This window comes from Xenopus laevis, chromosome 7S, assembly GCF_017654675.1.
Source record: "Xenopus laevis strain J_2021 chromosome 7S, Xenopus_laevis_v10.1, whole genome shotgun sequence".
Lineage (NCBI taxonomy): Eukaryota > Metazoa > Chordata > Amphibia > Anura > Pipidae > Xenopus > Xenopus laevis.
Window position 1 is genome coordinate 31525500 of NC_054384.1, and position 13813 is coordinate 31539312.

Here is a 13813-nt window from a genome sequence, read left to right on the forward strand (position 1 = left end):
GAATAGGATCTCTGGATGGCCTGCTGTATCCATCAGGATATGGTGGTCTAAGGACAAGGAGTCCGATAGACGGATGTCCTCGACCCGGTGCAGGTAAAACTTGAGGGCCCTAAGGGGGTCGAGGGTGTGCAGTGCTGCTTCCTTCGCATTGGAAAGGGATGGGCAGAAGGTAGGAATCGTAATTTCCTGGTTGAGGTGGAAAGTGGAAACCACCTTGGGAAGAAAAGAGGGAGAAGTATGAAGTACTGCCCTGTCGTTGTGGAAGGTCAACAGAGGAGACCTACAGGATTGGGCAGAGATCTCAGATACTCTCCGTGCTGAGGCAATAGCCAGCAGAAAAAACTGTTTTCCATGTGAGCCACTGAAGTGGAATAGAATCCATGGGTTTAAAGGGAGCGTGTTGCAGGGCACGTAGGACTAAGGTTAAGTCCCAATTTGGCACCGGTGAAAGTACCGGGCGCTTTATGTGGGCCATTCCCTGAAGAAAAATCCTAACATCTGGGAAGAAGGCGAGAGGTCTTTGGAACAGGATGGAAGTGCCGAAAACTGAGATTTCAGTGATCCGGGGGACATGTGCAGGGACAGTCCCTCCTGTATAAGGCCAGAAGGAGTGGAGTGGAAAACTTCAGTGAATTGAAACCATTACATTGGCACCACCAATGGAAAGTGAACCAGACCCAATGGTACGTCTTGGCGGAGACCGGTTTGCGGGCTGCACGCATGGTAGAATGACAGTGTCAGAGAACCCCTTCCGTCTTAGGATCGCAGTTTCAGTAGCCACGCCATCAAATTGAGGGTGGCAGGACAGTGGTGAAGGATTGGACCCTGAGAGAGAAGGTCCAGGATGAGAGGCCAAGGTTCCTCTACTGAGAGATGTACTAGATCCTAGACCCAGCAAGATGGAAGTCCCAGGGAGAGGTGAGGGCGTCTGCCGCCAGAGGGTCCCTGGACCTTGCAAAGTAGAGAGGAACTTTACGATTGTGATCGACCTCTGGCGTCCCCCATCTTTGAGTGATCTTGTGGAAGATGTTGTCCTTTACAGGCCATTTGCAAGGATCTAGGGATGTCTGCTGAGATAATCTGCTTCCCAGTTTAAGAGACCTGGAATGAAGATGGCTGACAGGCGAGTCGGATTGCCTGTATCTCAAGAAGGTTGATGTGAAGACATTGTTCCGATAGAGACCAGCAACCCTGCGCTGACCGACCCTCTGCACTGCTCCCCAACCGGAGAGGCTTGCATCTGTGGTGAGCAGTCACCATTGTGGATCCCCTAGGGGTCTGCCCCTGGTCAGGTGACTGGTTTGCATCAACCAGAGAAGAGAGACTCGAGTCATGCGGGATAAACGAAATTCCAGGAGAAGGGATTTGTGCCTCCAGGCCGCAAGAATATTCCACTGAAGCTCCCTGAGGTGACGTTGGGTGAAGGGAACTGATTCTATCATCGAAACCATGACTCCCAACACCTTCATGTAGAATCTCGCGGTGTGGGACTTCGAGAGGAGAGACCGCACGAGGGTCCGCAAATGCTGGACCTTGTCACTGGGAGAGTGTGTGTCTGGGTGTTGAACTGCATCCAGAGGAAGACCATGGATTGGCTTGGGGTTAACGACCAAACTCCTGTAATCGAACCATGGTGAAGTGCAACGCCTGCTGGGCCACTGCAAATTAAGGTGCCTTGATCAGGAGATCGTCCAGATAAGGAGTTATGGAGATCCCCCTGGTGCGGATTAGAGCAGTGGCCACCGACATGATCTTGGTAAAGACACGAGGGGCCGAGTTCAGGCCAAGGAGAAGGTCTGTGAGTTGGAAGTGGCGATTTTGGAAGGCAAATCGCAAGAATCTCTGATGGGGACAGAAAATTGGGGCCGCGATGACAGACCTGAGGGATTCCAACTTGAACCTTCGCGGTCGAATGAAAGTATAGAGTTCCTTGAGGTCCAGGATTGGCCGAACAGATCCATCCTTCTTGGGAACTACAAACAAGTTTGAGTAATAGCCTCGGAATCTCTCCTCAGTCGGAAAAGGGATGATGACCTCTGAACGGATAAGCTTGCTGATCGCGTCGTGCAGCGCCTGAGCCTTTTGATGCCCCTGAGGATATCTGGACATGAAGAACCGGCGGGGCGGGAGAGAAGCGAATTCTAGGTGGTAGCCCTGACTCACGACCTTGTGTACCCAGGCGTCTTGAGTCAGATTCTTCCAGGAGTCGGCAAACCTGCAAAGTCTCCCCCCCCCTACGGCTGAGTCGCTCAAGGGAAGAAGGGGTGAGTAATGCAGACGTGGACTTGCGGGACTGCCAGGATGGCCTGGACCTTCCACTGAAGCGTCCTCTGCAGGTGGTGGAGTGTCGTGAGAGACTTTTTGAAGACAAGTCCGCAGTTTCATCCAGAGAGATCTGCGAACCGATACCGACAAGTCAAGTCGGCTGAAGTTCTGCTAATCACCTGTAGCGCATCGAGGGAGGCTTCACATATGTAGTAAGCCTCCTTGATTTGCGAGGCCAAATGAGCGAGTTCTTCATGGGGGACCCTTGTGGCAATCGCTCGGCATAAGGCGTCCGACCAAGTTTGGACGGCTCTACTTACCCAAGCCGAGTCTAGAACAGGCCGAAGGGAGGTACCTGAAGCAGAGAAGAGGGAACTTAGAATGCCCTCAAGCTTCTTGTCCATGGAGTACTTGAAGGAGGCTGCATCAGGAACTGGTAAAGCAGTGCCCTTAGATAGTTGAGAGACAGGCGCGTCCACTGAAGGTGGGGAGGTCCACTTTTCCGTTAGTTCCTGTGGAAAAGGATATAGTTTGAGAAAAACTGCGGTTAGCCTGGAAACATCCCTCTGGCTTGAACCATTCCTGTTGTATAATTTGCTCGAGTTGAGCATGAGAGAGGAAAGGAATGTGAGGACCTGCTGCGGCGCTTAAACAAGGAGGTACTGCAACTAGGTTCAGGCTCCTTTAAGTGAAGGGTCTCCAATACTGAAATGAGGGAATCAATGGCCTCGGAGGAGAGTTTGGGGGGATTCCCCTTACTCTGGGTCGGAACTGTGAGATAGTTCACCATCAGACAGAGCCGGATCCTCCTCGGAGTCAGGCGGCAGGGATGAAGTAGTGATGGACTCCGGCTCACACTCATCCTCGGAAGGAGAGGGGGCTCTACATTTTGGAGGCTTAGGCCGAGGCTTATCTAGCCACGGGACTCCACCAATTTAGGAATGCCGGCGGCAAGCTTAGATGCCCATTCTGGGGGAGGCTGGGGGTCCAGGGGGGTGGAGTCCCGGGGCTGGCCTGATGGGTCCCCATGGGAGGCTTGGCTTACCTGAGGACGGAGTTCTGATGTTTCCGAAACTGCATCAGGTGGCTTGCACGTGGAACACAGAGGGTCCTTGTGACCAGATGCGGCATTTGGCACAAGCTAAATACTTAACCGATGAAGTAGTTGCTGGCCTGGAAAAAAGGTTATCACCTGTACCTTCAGACATGGTGTACACAAGCTGTTCCTGTAAGAGAGGAATTAAGTTAACAATATATATATATAATGTAGGATATATATATATATATATATATATAAGTGAAAATGCCTCCCCAGGGTACTGCTGGGAGTAAAGCCTTGGAGGGGAGTAAAGGCTGATAAGGCAGTAATTACAAAGCCTGCTGCCCTGTGGCATTAGCTAAAAACCCCACTGTGTCAGAAGTACTGCCCTGTTGTGTTCTTAGTATAAACAGGGGGGGGGGCTGCGCTGCAGAGAAGCTGGGAAAGAGTTCTGCCCAGCGTGGTGAGTCTGCTAGTAATGGAACCTCCTCCAGAATCAATGGGAAGTAGCTGCCTGGGCGCACAATGGAGAGTGCGAATGGCCCCTCCCCTAGCAGTGACATATGGTGCATACGCACACCTTAGAAAAATGGTGCATAAGGCACTGGCGTGCAATTTTTGGGTTGCACACAGGGTGCACTTTTTTTTTTTTTAAAAGTGTTTTTATTGGTTTTCTCACACACAAAAAACAAGACAGACAGTGTCCCGTAAAGGACTCAAAAATTATACATAGTCAGTAAAAAATAAAAAAAGGAAAAACAATAAAGGAAATACGTCAGAGGGGAGAGGAAAGAAAGAAAGAAAGAAAGAAAGAAAGAGAGTCCAAGAGGGTGTGGAGTGTGGAGGGGGTAAACAGTAGACAAGACTAATATCTGGTGGAGCTAGCACAGACCATCCTTTCAAAACACATGGGGGCTATTAGTGTCAGAATTCAATACCCATAGCATCCAGACAGCTATAAACTTGTCCGTGCAGCCTCTAGACATATATACTGCTTTATAGTAAGGGAGGGCTTTATTGACAAGGTCCTTCCAGTCCTCAAGTTTGGGTGCTTCACGCTGATTCCACCGAAGAACAATCATTTTCCTAGCATAGAACATTAGCAGCTGGAGCAAAGTCCGACAACCAATTGACCCCACATCTCCATCCATGCATCCCAACAGCGCTAGGCTGGGCCGAGGCAATATAGGGAAGACCAGAATCTTAGAAATAAATGAGAAAACGTCAGTCCAATAGCGAGTCAGTTTGGGGCATGTCCACACCACATGGAACCAAGTCCCCGGGTGCCCACAGCCCCTGGTGCAGTTCTGATCTCTGGTAGGATCCATATGATGAAGCCGTACCGGCGTGAGGTAAGAACGATGCATAAACTTCAGTTGTATCAACTTGTCTCTAGCCGAAATTGTGGTGGCCAACATGTGGCGCATAATCAGCTCCCAGGACTCCTCGTCCAAATTCTCAATGTCCCTGATCCATTTCTGGAAGCATTTAAGCGGTCGTTTTTCCTCAGGTGCCAACAGGATATGATAGATGGCTGAAAGAGGTTTGACGACTGCCTGAAGTTGCAGAGTGTTTTCCAAAGAGGTGGCTACAATATTAGACTGCGGATCCGGGAATTGCGCCTGAGCAGCATGGCGAAGTTGACCATACCGAAATTGTGTAACATGTTGTGTTGAACAGGAGGCCTTGAGTTGCAGAAAGCTTTTTAGCTCTCCCTCATTGTACAAATCTTTCACATATCTGAGACCATTGCCTGCCCAAAATTTGTAATCCAGGTTAGCGAAAAAATGTGGGAGCATCTTATTACACCACAGCGGAGCATGGGGAGAGTGGTAGGTCAAGCCAGCGGGAGTCACCAGTTTTTGAGCCAGCTGCCAGGCTCTGACGGTTGTGTTCATAGAGTGGGTAACTTGTGGGTGTGCCTCCCGCCCTCTATAAGGCAAAAGCCTCAAGGCTTCCCTCGAGCCCAGTATCCCCGCTTCTAAAGTACAGGATGCATTAGTGCTATCAGATTCAAACCACCATCGCACCGTTACCAATAAAGCAGCCAAGTAGTACAAGTACAAATTCGGGACGGCAAGACCCCCAGCCTGAGTGGACCTGTGCAATGTTGCCATACTGATTCTGGGAACCCGTTTGGCCCAAATAAAGGAGGATATAACTGAGTTCACTTGTTGAAAAAAGGATTTGGTAAGCCAGATAGGAGAATTTCTAAACATATAGAGAAATTTAGGCACATACTTCATTTTCAATAAGTTGATCCTACCGTATAGTGACAATGGCAAAAATTCCCATTGGGCAAATTTGGCAACCATATCCGCAGTAATAGGGTCAACATTGACCGCCTTATAGCGGGTTATCTCTTGAGTAATCCAAATTCCCAGGTACAAAAAGGTGTCAACCCATTGCAACGGAGAATCCGGAGATAACTGTCTTTTGGCCGCCTGATCCAGGGCAAACAATGTAGATTTATGCCAGTTCACACGAAGCCCAGAGTACTTCCCATTCTCAGATATAATCCCCAATAGGACATCCAGGGCCGGGCCAGGGTTCTCAAGGTATATCAACATATCGTCAGCGTACAACGATATCTTTTCGGTCAGAGAACCAATTTTCAAACCCGTAATCCCAACAGAGGTGCGGATTAGTTCTGCAAGTGGCTCAATTGCCAAACAAAATAAAAAAGGAGAGAGGGGGCAGCCCTGCCTGGTACCCCTCCCCAAATTAAAACTGACCGAAAGCATAGAATTTGCCCTAATCTGAGCCACCGGTGAGTGGTACAGTGCCTGAATCCACCCCACATATCTAGGGCCAAAACCATATCGCTTCAAGGTGTGCCACAAAAAGGCCCATTCGACTGAGTCGAAGGCTTTCTCCGCATCTAATGCCACAATGGTTCGGGAGCCAGCATTGTCGTGTCGTACCTGTAGATGAGTGAGAAGCCTCCGAATGTTGATATCAGTCGCCCTAGAGGGAATGAAGCCAGTTTGATCCGAGTGGACTAAATCTTGCATAAATGGTTTAAGCCTGTTTGCCAACACTTTAGCTAAAATCTTGGCATCACAGTTAATAAGCGATATAGGCCTATAAGAAGCACATTTCCGCGGATCTTTGCCTTTTTTGGGATAATGGAAATATATGCACGGGACATAGACTCAGGCACTGCACCCCTCAGAGCAACATCATTAAATATCTCCGTGAGTGGCCCCACCACCAAAGAGAGATGGTGTTTGTAAAACTCACCCGGGATGCCGTCAGGGCCAGGGGCCTTGCCTGTAGGTAGCAATTTAATTACCTGTTCCACTTCCGACTGCGTTATGAGCGCATCTAACCGTTCCTGTGTAGCATCAGAGAGGTATGGCAGTGGGACGGCCCCCAGATAGTCAAGCAACTGTACGTCAGAACAGGTCACCTTTGAGGAATAAAGTTCCTGATAAAACTGCCGAAATACATCTACAATGCACCGAGGTTGGGTTATCAACTCACCCGCATCATTTTCAATACATGGGATGGAAGCCGTATTACACTCGTCTCGCACCAGCATGGCCAAAAGCTTACCAGCTTTGTCCCCCATTTCAAAAAGCCTATGCGATTGCTTCTGAATGTACGCCCGTGCCTGTTCGACATTGGCTAATGCAAGTAAGCGAGAGGACTGCAACCAATCATTCCTATTCGTATCAGAGGGATCAGCTAAATATACCTGTTCTTTGGCAGCAGTGTCTGATTCCAAAGAGCCAATCGTGTTACCCAATTTCCGTTTTGCCTGGCTGATGCCCGATATGTACACCCCCCTTGCTGTTGCCTTAAACGCCTCCCAGACTACAAACGTATCGGCAGTGCCCGGGTTGAGCTGCCAGTACTGCACTAAAGCAGGTTGAACCACGGGTTCGGTGGCAGTGGTACCAATCCAGTGTGAGGGGAGCCTCCAAATTTTATCAATAGGTTCGGCCCGTAGGATCACTGTGAGCGACAGGGGGGAATGATCCGAAATGCCCCTGGGCAAGTAGTCCACTGAAGACAACTTTGCTAATATATCTGGGGATACAAAGGCCAGATCTATGCGGGAATGCGATTTATGTGTGGCCGAGTAACAGGAGAATTCCCTCGTATTCGGGTGTTTCCACCTCCACGCCTCAGTAAAGGCGCTGCTATCCGCCCAGCTCTTTAGAGGCAGCTTACTGTAGTGCGAGCCAGTAGTCGTATCAATCGCTGGGTTTAGAACCGCATTGTAATCCCCCATCAGTATAATAGGAGACGGGACCATGTCTGCCAGAAGCGTTACAAGGTGGGGTAGGAAGTGGTGTTCAACAGCAGGGGGGGCATAGACAGAGGCCAGTAGAAGCCGAACCCCATTAAATCGGGCCTGAACAAATATATATCTCCCATGGTGATCCTGTTTGACCTTCTCAACTTGGCAATCAATATTCCTGTGCACCAGGATCGCCACTCCCCGAGAATAGGTGGAGTAAGTGGCATGAAAGGCTCTCCCTACCCAAGCCCGCTTAAGTGCCAAAATTTTTTGCCCCGAGAGGTGGGTTTCCTGGAGCACAAGAACATCTGGTTTATGCCTTTTCACAAATTGGAACACTAATGCTCTCTTTTCTTTTGACACAGGGTGCACTTACAGTAAGTGCAAAATCTGCCCCAGTTGTTGCCTCCCCAGGTAGAGTGAAAGACAGCCTTGGTGAAGTCTCTTGTAAAATAGTGGTGTGCAACTGGTGCTAAGCCCACAATAACTCACTTGTGCTGCTGACAGTGAGGACAGTAGGAAACATAAGTGCCATTCCCATTCTGGACAATTTGTAGAGATGATTTGGCAGCTGTGCTCTCAATCTCAGTAAGCCACACCCGCTCCAGGTGTAGGAAATTAACCAATTAGCTAGAGTACTGAGAGAAAGCAAGTGAAAAGGCAGACCTTGCTACTAGGTGCTCTTTATTGCACACAACATGTTTCAGGCCAGAAGCCCTTTATCAAGTGCCTGTGTTGTTTGCTGGAGGCTGATTAACATACTGCCTGGGTCTGAACTAGTGACCTGCAGGTTGCAAAAAAGTCTCCTATACTGCTGTGCAAGGCAGATGGATTGTGCAGAGGGGGAGGGGGGCTCAGAGAGTGAATAGGCTGCTATTAAGGATATATGCTTACCTTAAATGAGCCACGGCAGGAGTTCCCAGACTGTAGTGTAGGGATCCTTGGGGCATATAAGGAGGATTGAGCAACAGGATGAACCTGGCTATACCTCAGCCCTGTGTCCCGGCCAGCGCATCCTCTCTCTGTATGTCAGAGGGAGGGAATCAATGCTGGATGGTCAGTGCACAGCACAAGAGACCCCGGTGACATCCTCAAGTAATGGATCAGACTACTCAGTGTAGCTGTCCAGCTCCGTATAATGTGAAGGAATTGTAATGAAATAAAAATAAAAGAGCAAAATAAATAGTAAAATACTCCTGAATGCAGGAGATGGTCCTAACCTCCTGAGGACACAACGAAACTGAGTGTCTCTGCCTACAGAGGAGGGGTATAGCAGGAGGAGGAGGGGTCAAGTTTCTATTTTTTTATTGTGTCCTGCCTCCTAGTGGTTCCAGCTATACCCACTGTCCCTGTGTCCCCCAAGCAGACCTAGAGAAATGATGACTGATTAATAATTATGTGTCCTAATGTAAAAATATTACTCGTGTGTTTTTAGCATATATTGCTGGCCTAAAGCTACCTACAGGCCAACAAAACTTTCAACGTCTGTCCCTCCTTTCTTAATGGCAGTGGCACATCCCCTAGGCCAGGGGTCCCCAACCTTTTTTTACCCATGAACAACATTCTAATGTAAAAAGAGTTGGGGAACAACGTAAGCACGCAAAATGTCCATGGGGTGCTGTGATCGGCCATTTGGTAGCCCCTATGTGGACTTGCAGCCTACATGAGACTCTATTTGGCAGTACCCCTGGTTTTTATGCAACCAAAATAACATGTAACTCACCAACCCCGAGATGATGTTGCTGCCAGTGGCCTCAAAGCAGGTGATTATTCTTGAATTCCTGACTTGAAGGCAGGTTATGGTTGAATAAAAGCAAGGTGTACTGCCAAACAGAAACTCCTATATGCTGCCAGTCCACATAGGAACCAAATAGCCAATCACAGACTTTATTTGGAATTTTTTTTATGCTTGTGTTGCTCGCCAACTCTTTTTACATTGGAAGGTTGCTTATAGGTATAAAAGGTTGGGGACCTCTGCTATAGTATTGGAGTATTGGAACCTGTGCATTAATCCCCCCAATGTAACAGACTGCTCAAAACAAATGTTTTTCATATTGGCTGCTACATTTGTACAGTATAGCACATATGTTTGTAAATCAGCCCATAATGTATTTTCATTTTAGGCAATCACCACTGAATATGACTTCCTAACATGAATTTAAGTCACTTCACTGCCACCTTTTAGCAACTGGTATGTGTGGTTGACCCCAAGAGAAACCTAAAATGATGTGTGTGCCTTTATCAAACCACCTTCCCTTCACTTATTAGCCAAGCAGGGGGAAACACCTTTGAATATTGGTACAGATATGGGACAGATTATCCAGAATTCTTAAACATTAATTAAAAGTAGGGATGCACCGAATCCACTATTTTGGATTTGGCCAAACCCCCGAATCCTTCGAGAAAGATTCGGCCGAATACCTTACCGAATCCTAATTTGCATATGCAAATTAGGGGCGGAAGGGGAAAAAAATGTTACATCCTTGTTTTGTGACAAAAAGTCACATGATTCCCCTCCACGATTCGGATTAGTTTCGACTGGGCAGAAGGATTTGGCTGAATCCGAATCCTGCTGATAAAGGCCGAATCCCGGATTCGGTGTATCCCTAATTAAAACTAATAGAATTGTTTTGCCTCACATAAGTAGTAATTACATTTTAGAAGGAGTCAAGTACAAGGTAATTTTTTTATTACAGAGACCAAGTAAATCATTTAAAAAATTTAAATTTTACAATTTTTTTTTTAAAATCTACTAAAAAATCATTTGATATTAAATAAACTGGTTCTGCTTCCAGCAAGGATTAATTCTATCTTAGTTTGGATGAATACAAGGTACTGTTTTATTATTACAGAGAAAGGGGGAATCATTTTTATGGGCACATAGTTTACTTTATGAATATTATGGGCACAGTTTACTTTATGAATATTATGAGCACACAGTTTACTTTATGAATATTATGAGCACACAGTTTACTTTATGAATATTATGGGCACATAGTTTACTTTATGAATATTATGGGCACATAGTTTACTTTATGAATATTATGGGCACATAGTTTACTTTATGAATATTATGGGCACAGTTTACTTTATGAATATTATGAGCACACAGTTTACTTTATGAATATTATGAGCACACAGTTTACTTTATGAATATTATGGGCACATAGTTTACTTTATGAATATTATGGGCACATAGTTTACTTTATGAATATTATGAGCACACAGTTTACTTTATGAATATTATGGGCACATAGTTTACTTTATGAATATTATGGGCACATTGTGTGCCCATAATATTCATAAAGTAAACTATGTGCCCATAATATTCATAAAGTAAACTGTTTACTTTATGAATATTATGGGCACATAGTTTACTTTATGAATATTATGGGCACAGTTTACTTTATGAATATTATGGGCACATAGTTTACTTTATGAATATTATGGGCACATAGTTTACTTTATGAATATTATGGGCACAACGTTTTGTAGCCTGCAAGAAAATACTTTTTGTTCTGTGCAGGGCAAACAGCAGCAGCTATTTCTCATTTAAATCATGCCCATGCATTTCATTCTGAACTGAATTTGTATTTGAATGACCTCTTAATTGGGGCTCATTGGAACTCTCACGTGCTAATCCATCCAATTATAATTTTTCATTTTTAAGGGACCAACCGTCCTGCCTTTTCCAGACCGAGTAAAGGAAGCCCTTGGCACAGAGCAAGCCGCTTCCTGCAGATTTTGTTTCTTCTTGCATTAAGTTCGCTGCCACTGTGTGTGTCTAACTCCAGCAGAGATGGGCTTCTCTTTTCTTCCTTTATTTAAACAAAGACTTAGGAGTTCATCAACCTCCCACTGAAATTCACAGCTGCTGAAGACACTAATCCCTGCTCTATTCCTTTATGCCTTTCAATGGGTTCCTGGCTTCAAAGGCACTTTGGGAAAGGACTTTGGAAGGTCTTGTAGAACTGCCTCAATAGAAGTTAGTGCAAGTATTATACGCAGAGCAAGTGGCTTTACAAACAAATACAGCCTAACAATCTCCGCTTCCCTCCCAAACACAAATGAACACAAAAACATTCTAGCCCCCCAGACATGATGTTATCTAAAACAGGATTAGATGCCTGATCTCTCAATGCGGTTGATCTGCCAAGTAACATCCAGTCACCTCTTTATACATTTTATGAGACAAAACCTCTTCCTGCATGTGTGAAATGTTGGCATAGCTTTAGTGCACATTTGTGTTTGGGAACAAAACTGGCAAAAATAGGTCAAAATACAAATTAGGAATGAACACATCTGTCAGGACTACAACTTAATAGTATGGCTTTCATACATTTCCTCATACTAAGGGGCACATTTACTCAGGTTTGAATGGTAAATTTGAATTTTCAATTTTTTTTAATCAAAACTCACAATTTCTAATTTCAAACCAACATTTGAATGCGAGATTTATTACACCTTCACCCTGGAAACAGTTCTAATTCCATACCTGCCGAGTTCATGTAGAAGTCAATGGCAGAGATTGTCGAACCATTAATTGCCTTCAAGTTTTTTTTTCCGGCGAAAAACTCGATTCGAATTTGATTCAATCAAAATCCTATTCGATCAAATGTAAGTTAGACTTTTGAGTTTTTTCATAAATAACTTCCCATTCGAGTTGAGTAAATTTGAATTTATTAGAGTTAAAAAAAAAATTCACATAACTTCAAAAGTGGACCGTTGATAATTATCCCCCTAAAAGTGTCAATTTCTTCTCCAAAAAAAAGTTTATAGTCCAACGACAGACCCACATTAAGGGGCAGATTTAACAAGGGTCAAATTTCGAGCTCATGGGAGTTTTACATAACTCCCATGAGCCCAAAATTCAAGCAACTGCAATTTATTAAAAAAAACAAAAACACATTTTTGAAACTTGGGTGAATAGGAAGGAACAAATCAAATTCGAAATTCGGTGTTGTTTGCAGCCTTCCTGACATTCGAGTTTTTTTCAGAGAAAAAACTCGAATGTCAGGAAGGCTGCAAACAACATCTAATTAATCCCAGGACGTCTTCCATACGCTAAAACAGCAATTTGGCATGTTTAAGGTGGCGAATATTCGACTTTGAGTTCTTAAAGGGCCAGTGTATGATAAATCTCAAAAATCGAGTTTGAATTTTTAGAAAACTTCAAAATGAATTTTAACAATTCCCTAGTCAAATTTCAGTTTTGGCCATAAGGAAACTCGCAAAATTCGAATTTGAAAATTCCCTTGATAAATCTGTTCCTAAATATATACCAATAAAATCAGTTGTTACATTTTTAAATCATCACAGGACTTCAGTGAGATTATACTGAGTGAGTCAGAGATTTTTTTAGCAAGTTATATAACCACTGGTTCTTTTATAGGACACCAACATGATCATTGTGATCATCAATATCCTATGATATTGATCAAGAATGATATCAAACTACAAGAGACTGAATGGTTTGCCCTATAGGGCAATAATTATGAGACCACTGGAATTAGGCTATCCATGAGTGTACAACTCATTGTTTAGTGACTCGGGTTGGAAGAGCCCACTAGGCAACCTACTCTCCTGATGTTCTCACTGCTTCTTTTTGGACGCTTGTGTCTCTTTTTTGTGTTACTCATTCTACCTGTTTTTATTGTATATAACTGATTACTCTCGCCCATCCTAACTCTGCTTTCACTTCTACATTTCTTAAATGCCCTACATCATCTATCTAGTTCCTTACTACCAATCCCCTCTTCTTTTATTTACTACAAATCTTTTTCTTTCACTGCCCTTTTTTCCCCACCTTAAGCTGTCCATAGACACAAAGATCCGGTCGTACGAATCATCGTACGATCAGACTTTTCCATCTCCCGACCTACCACTAACCATTCCGATCAAATAAAGTACAAAAGAACAGATGAGCCGATGTTCTGCCCCTGACAGCAATCGTACAAAAGTTATGTCCGACCAAAGCTGGTGACAGTCTCCCACTGAAAATTGTACGATCGGCAATACACGCAGAGATATTATTGGCAGCCGACAGAAATCTTTTAACCTGTCTGATCGACCAAACAATCGTTCTCCGCCGGACGAAAAATGTCGGGACTCTCCACAAATCCTCGATTCGTATGATCAGATCTTTGCGTCTATGGCCAGGTTTAGTGTCACCCTTGAATCCTAAAAATGATGCCAGCCAGACTTACTACAAAATGCATGTGCAGTTGTAGTAATTTTGGCGAATCAGATGCAGTTGTGGT

General features: G+C 45.0%; 1 protein-coding gene across 1 annotated transcript; it reads right to left on the minus strand.

Moving 5' to 3' along the window:
• Positions 1-225: 225 nt before the first annotated feature.
• LOC121396278 lies at positions 226-8786 on the minus strand. Its single transcript, XM_041571094.1, has 2 exons — positions 8448-8786; positions 226-3491 (listed from the first exon to the last, which is right to left on the minus strand). The coding sequence occupies exon 2, from the start codon at positions 2383-2385 to the stop codon at positions 1666-1668; it is 720 nt and encodes a 239-aa protein (XP_041427028.1). The 5' UTR covers positions 2386-3491; positions 8448-8786; the 3' UTR covers positions 226-1665.
• Positions 8787-13813: the final 5027 nt, after the last annotated feature.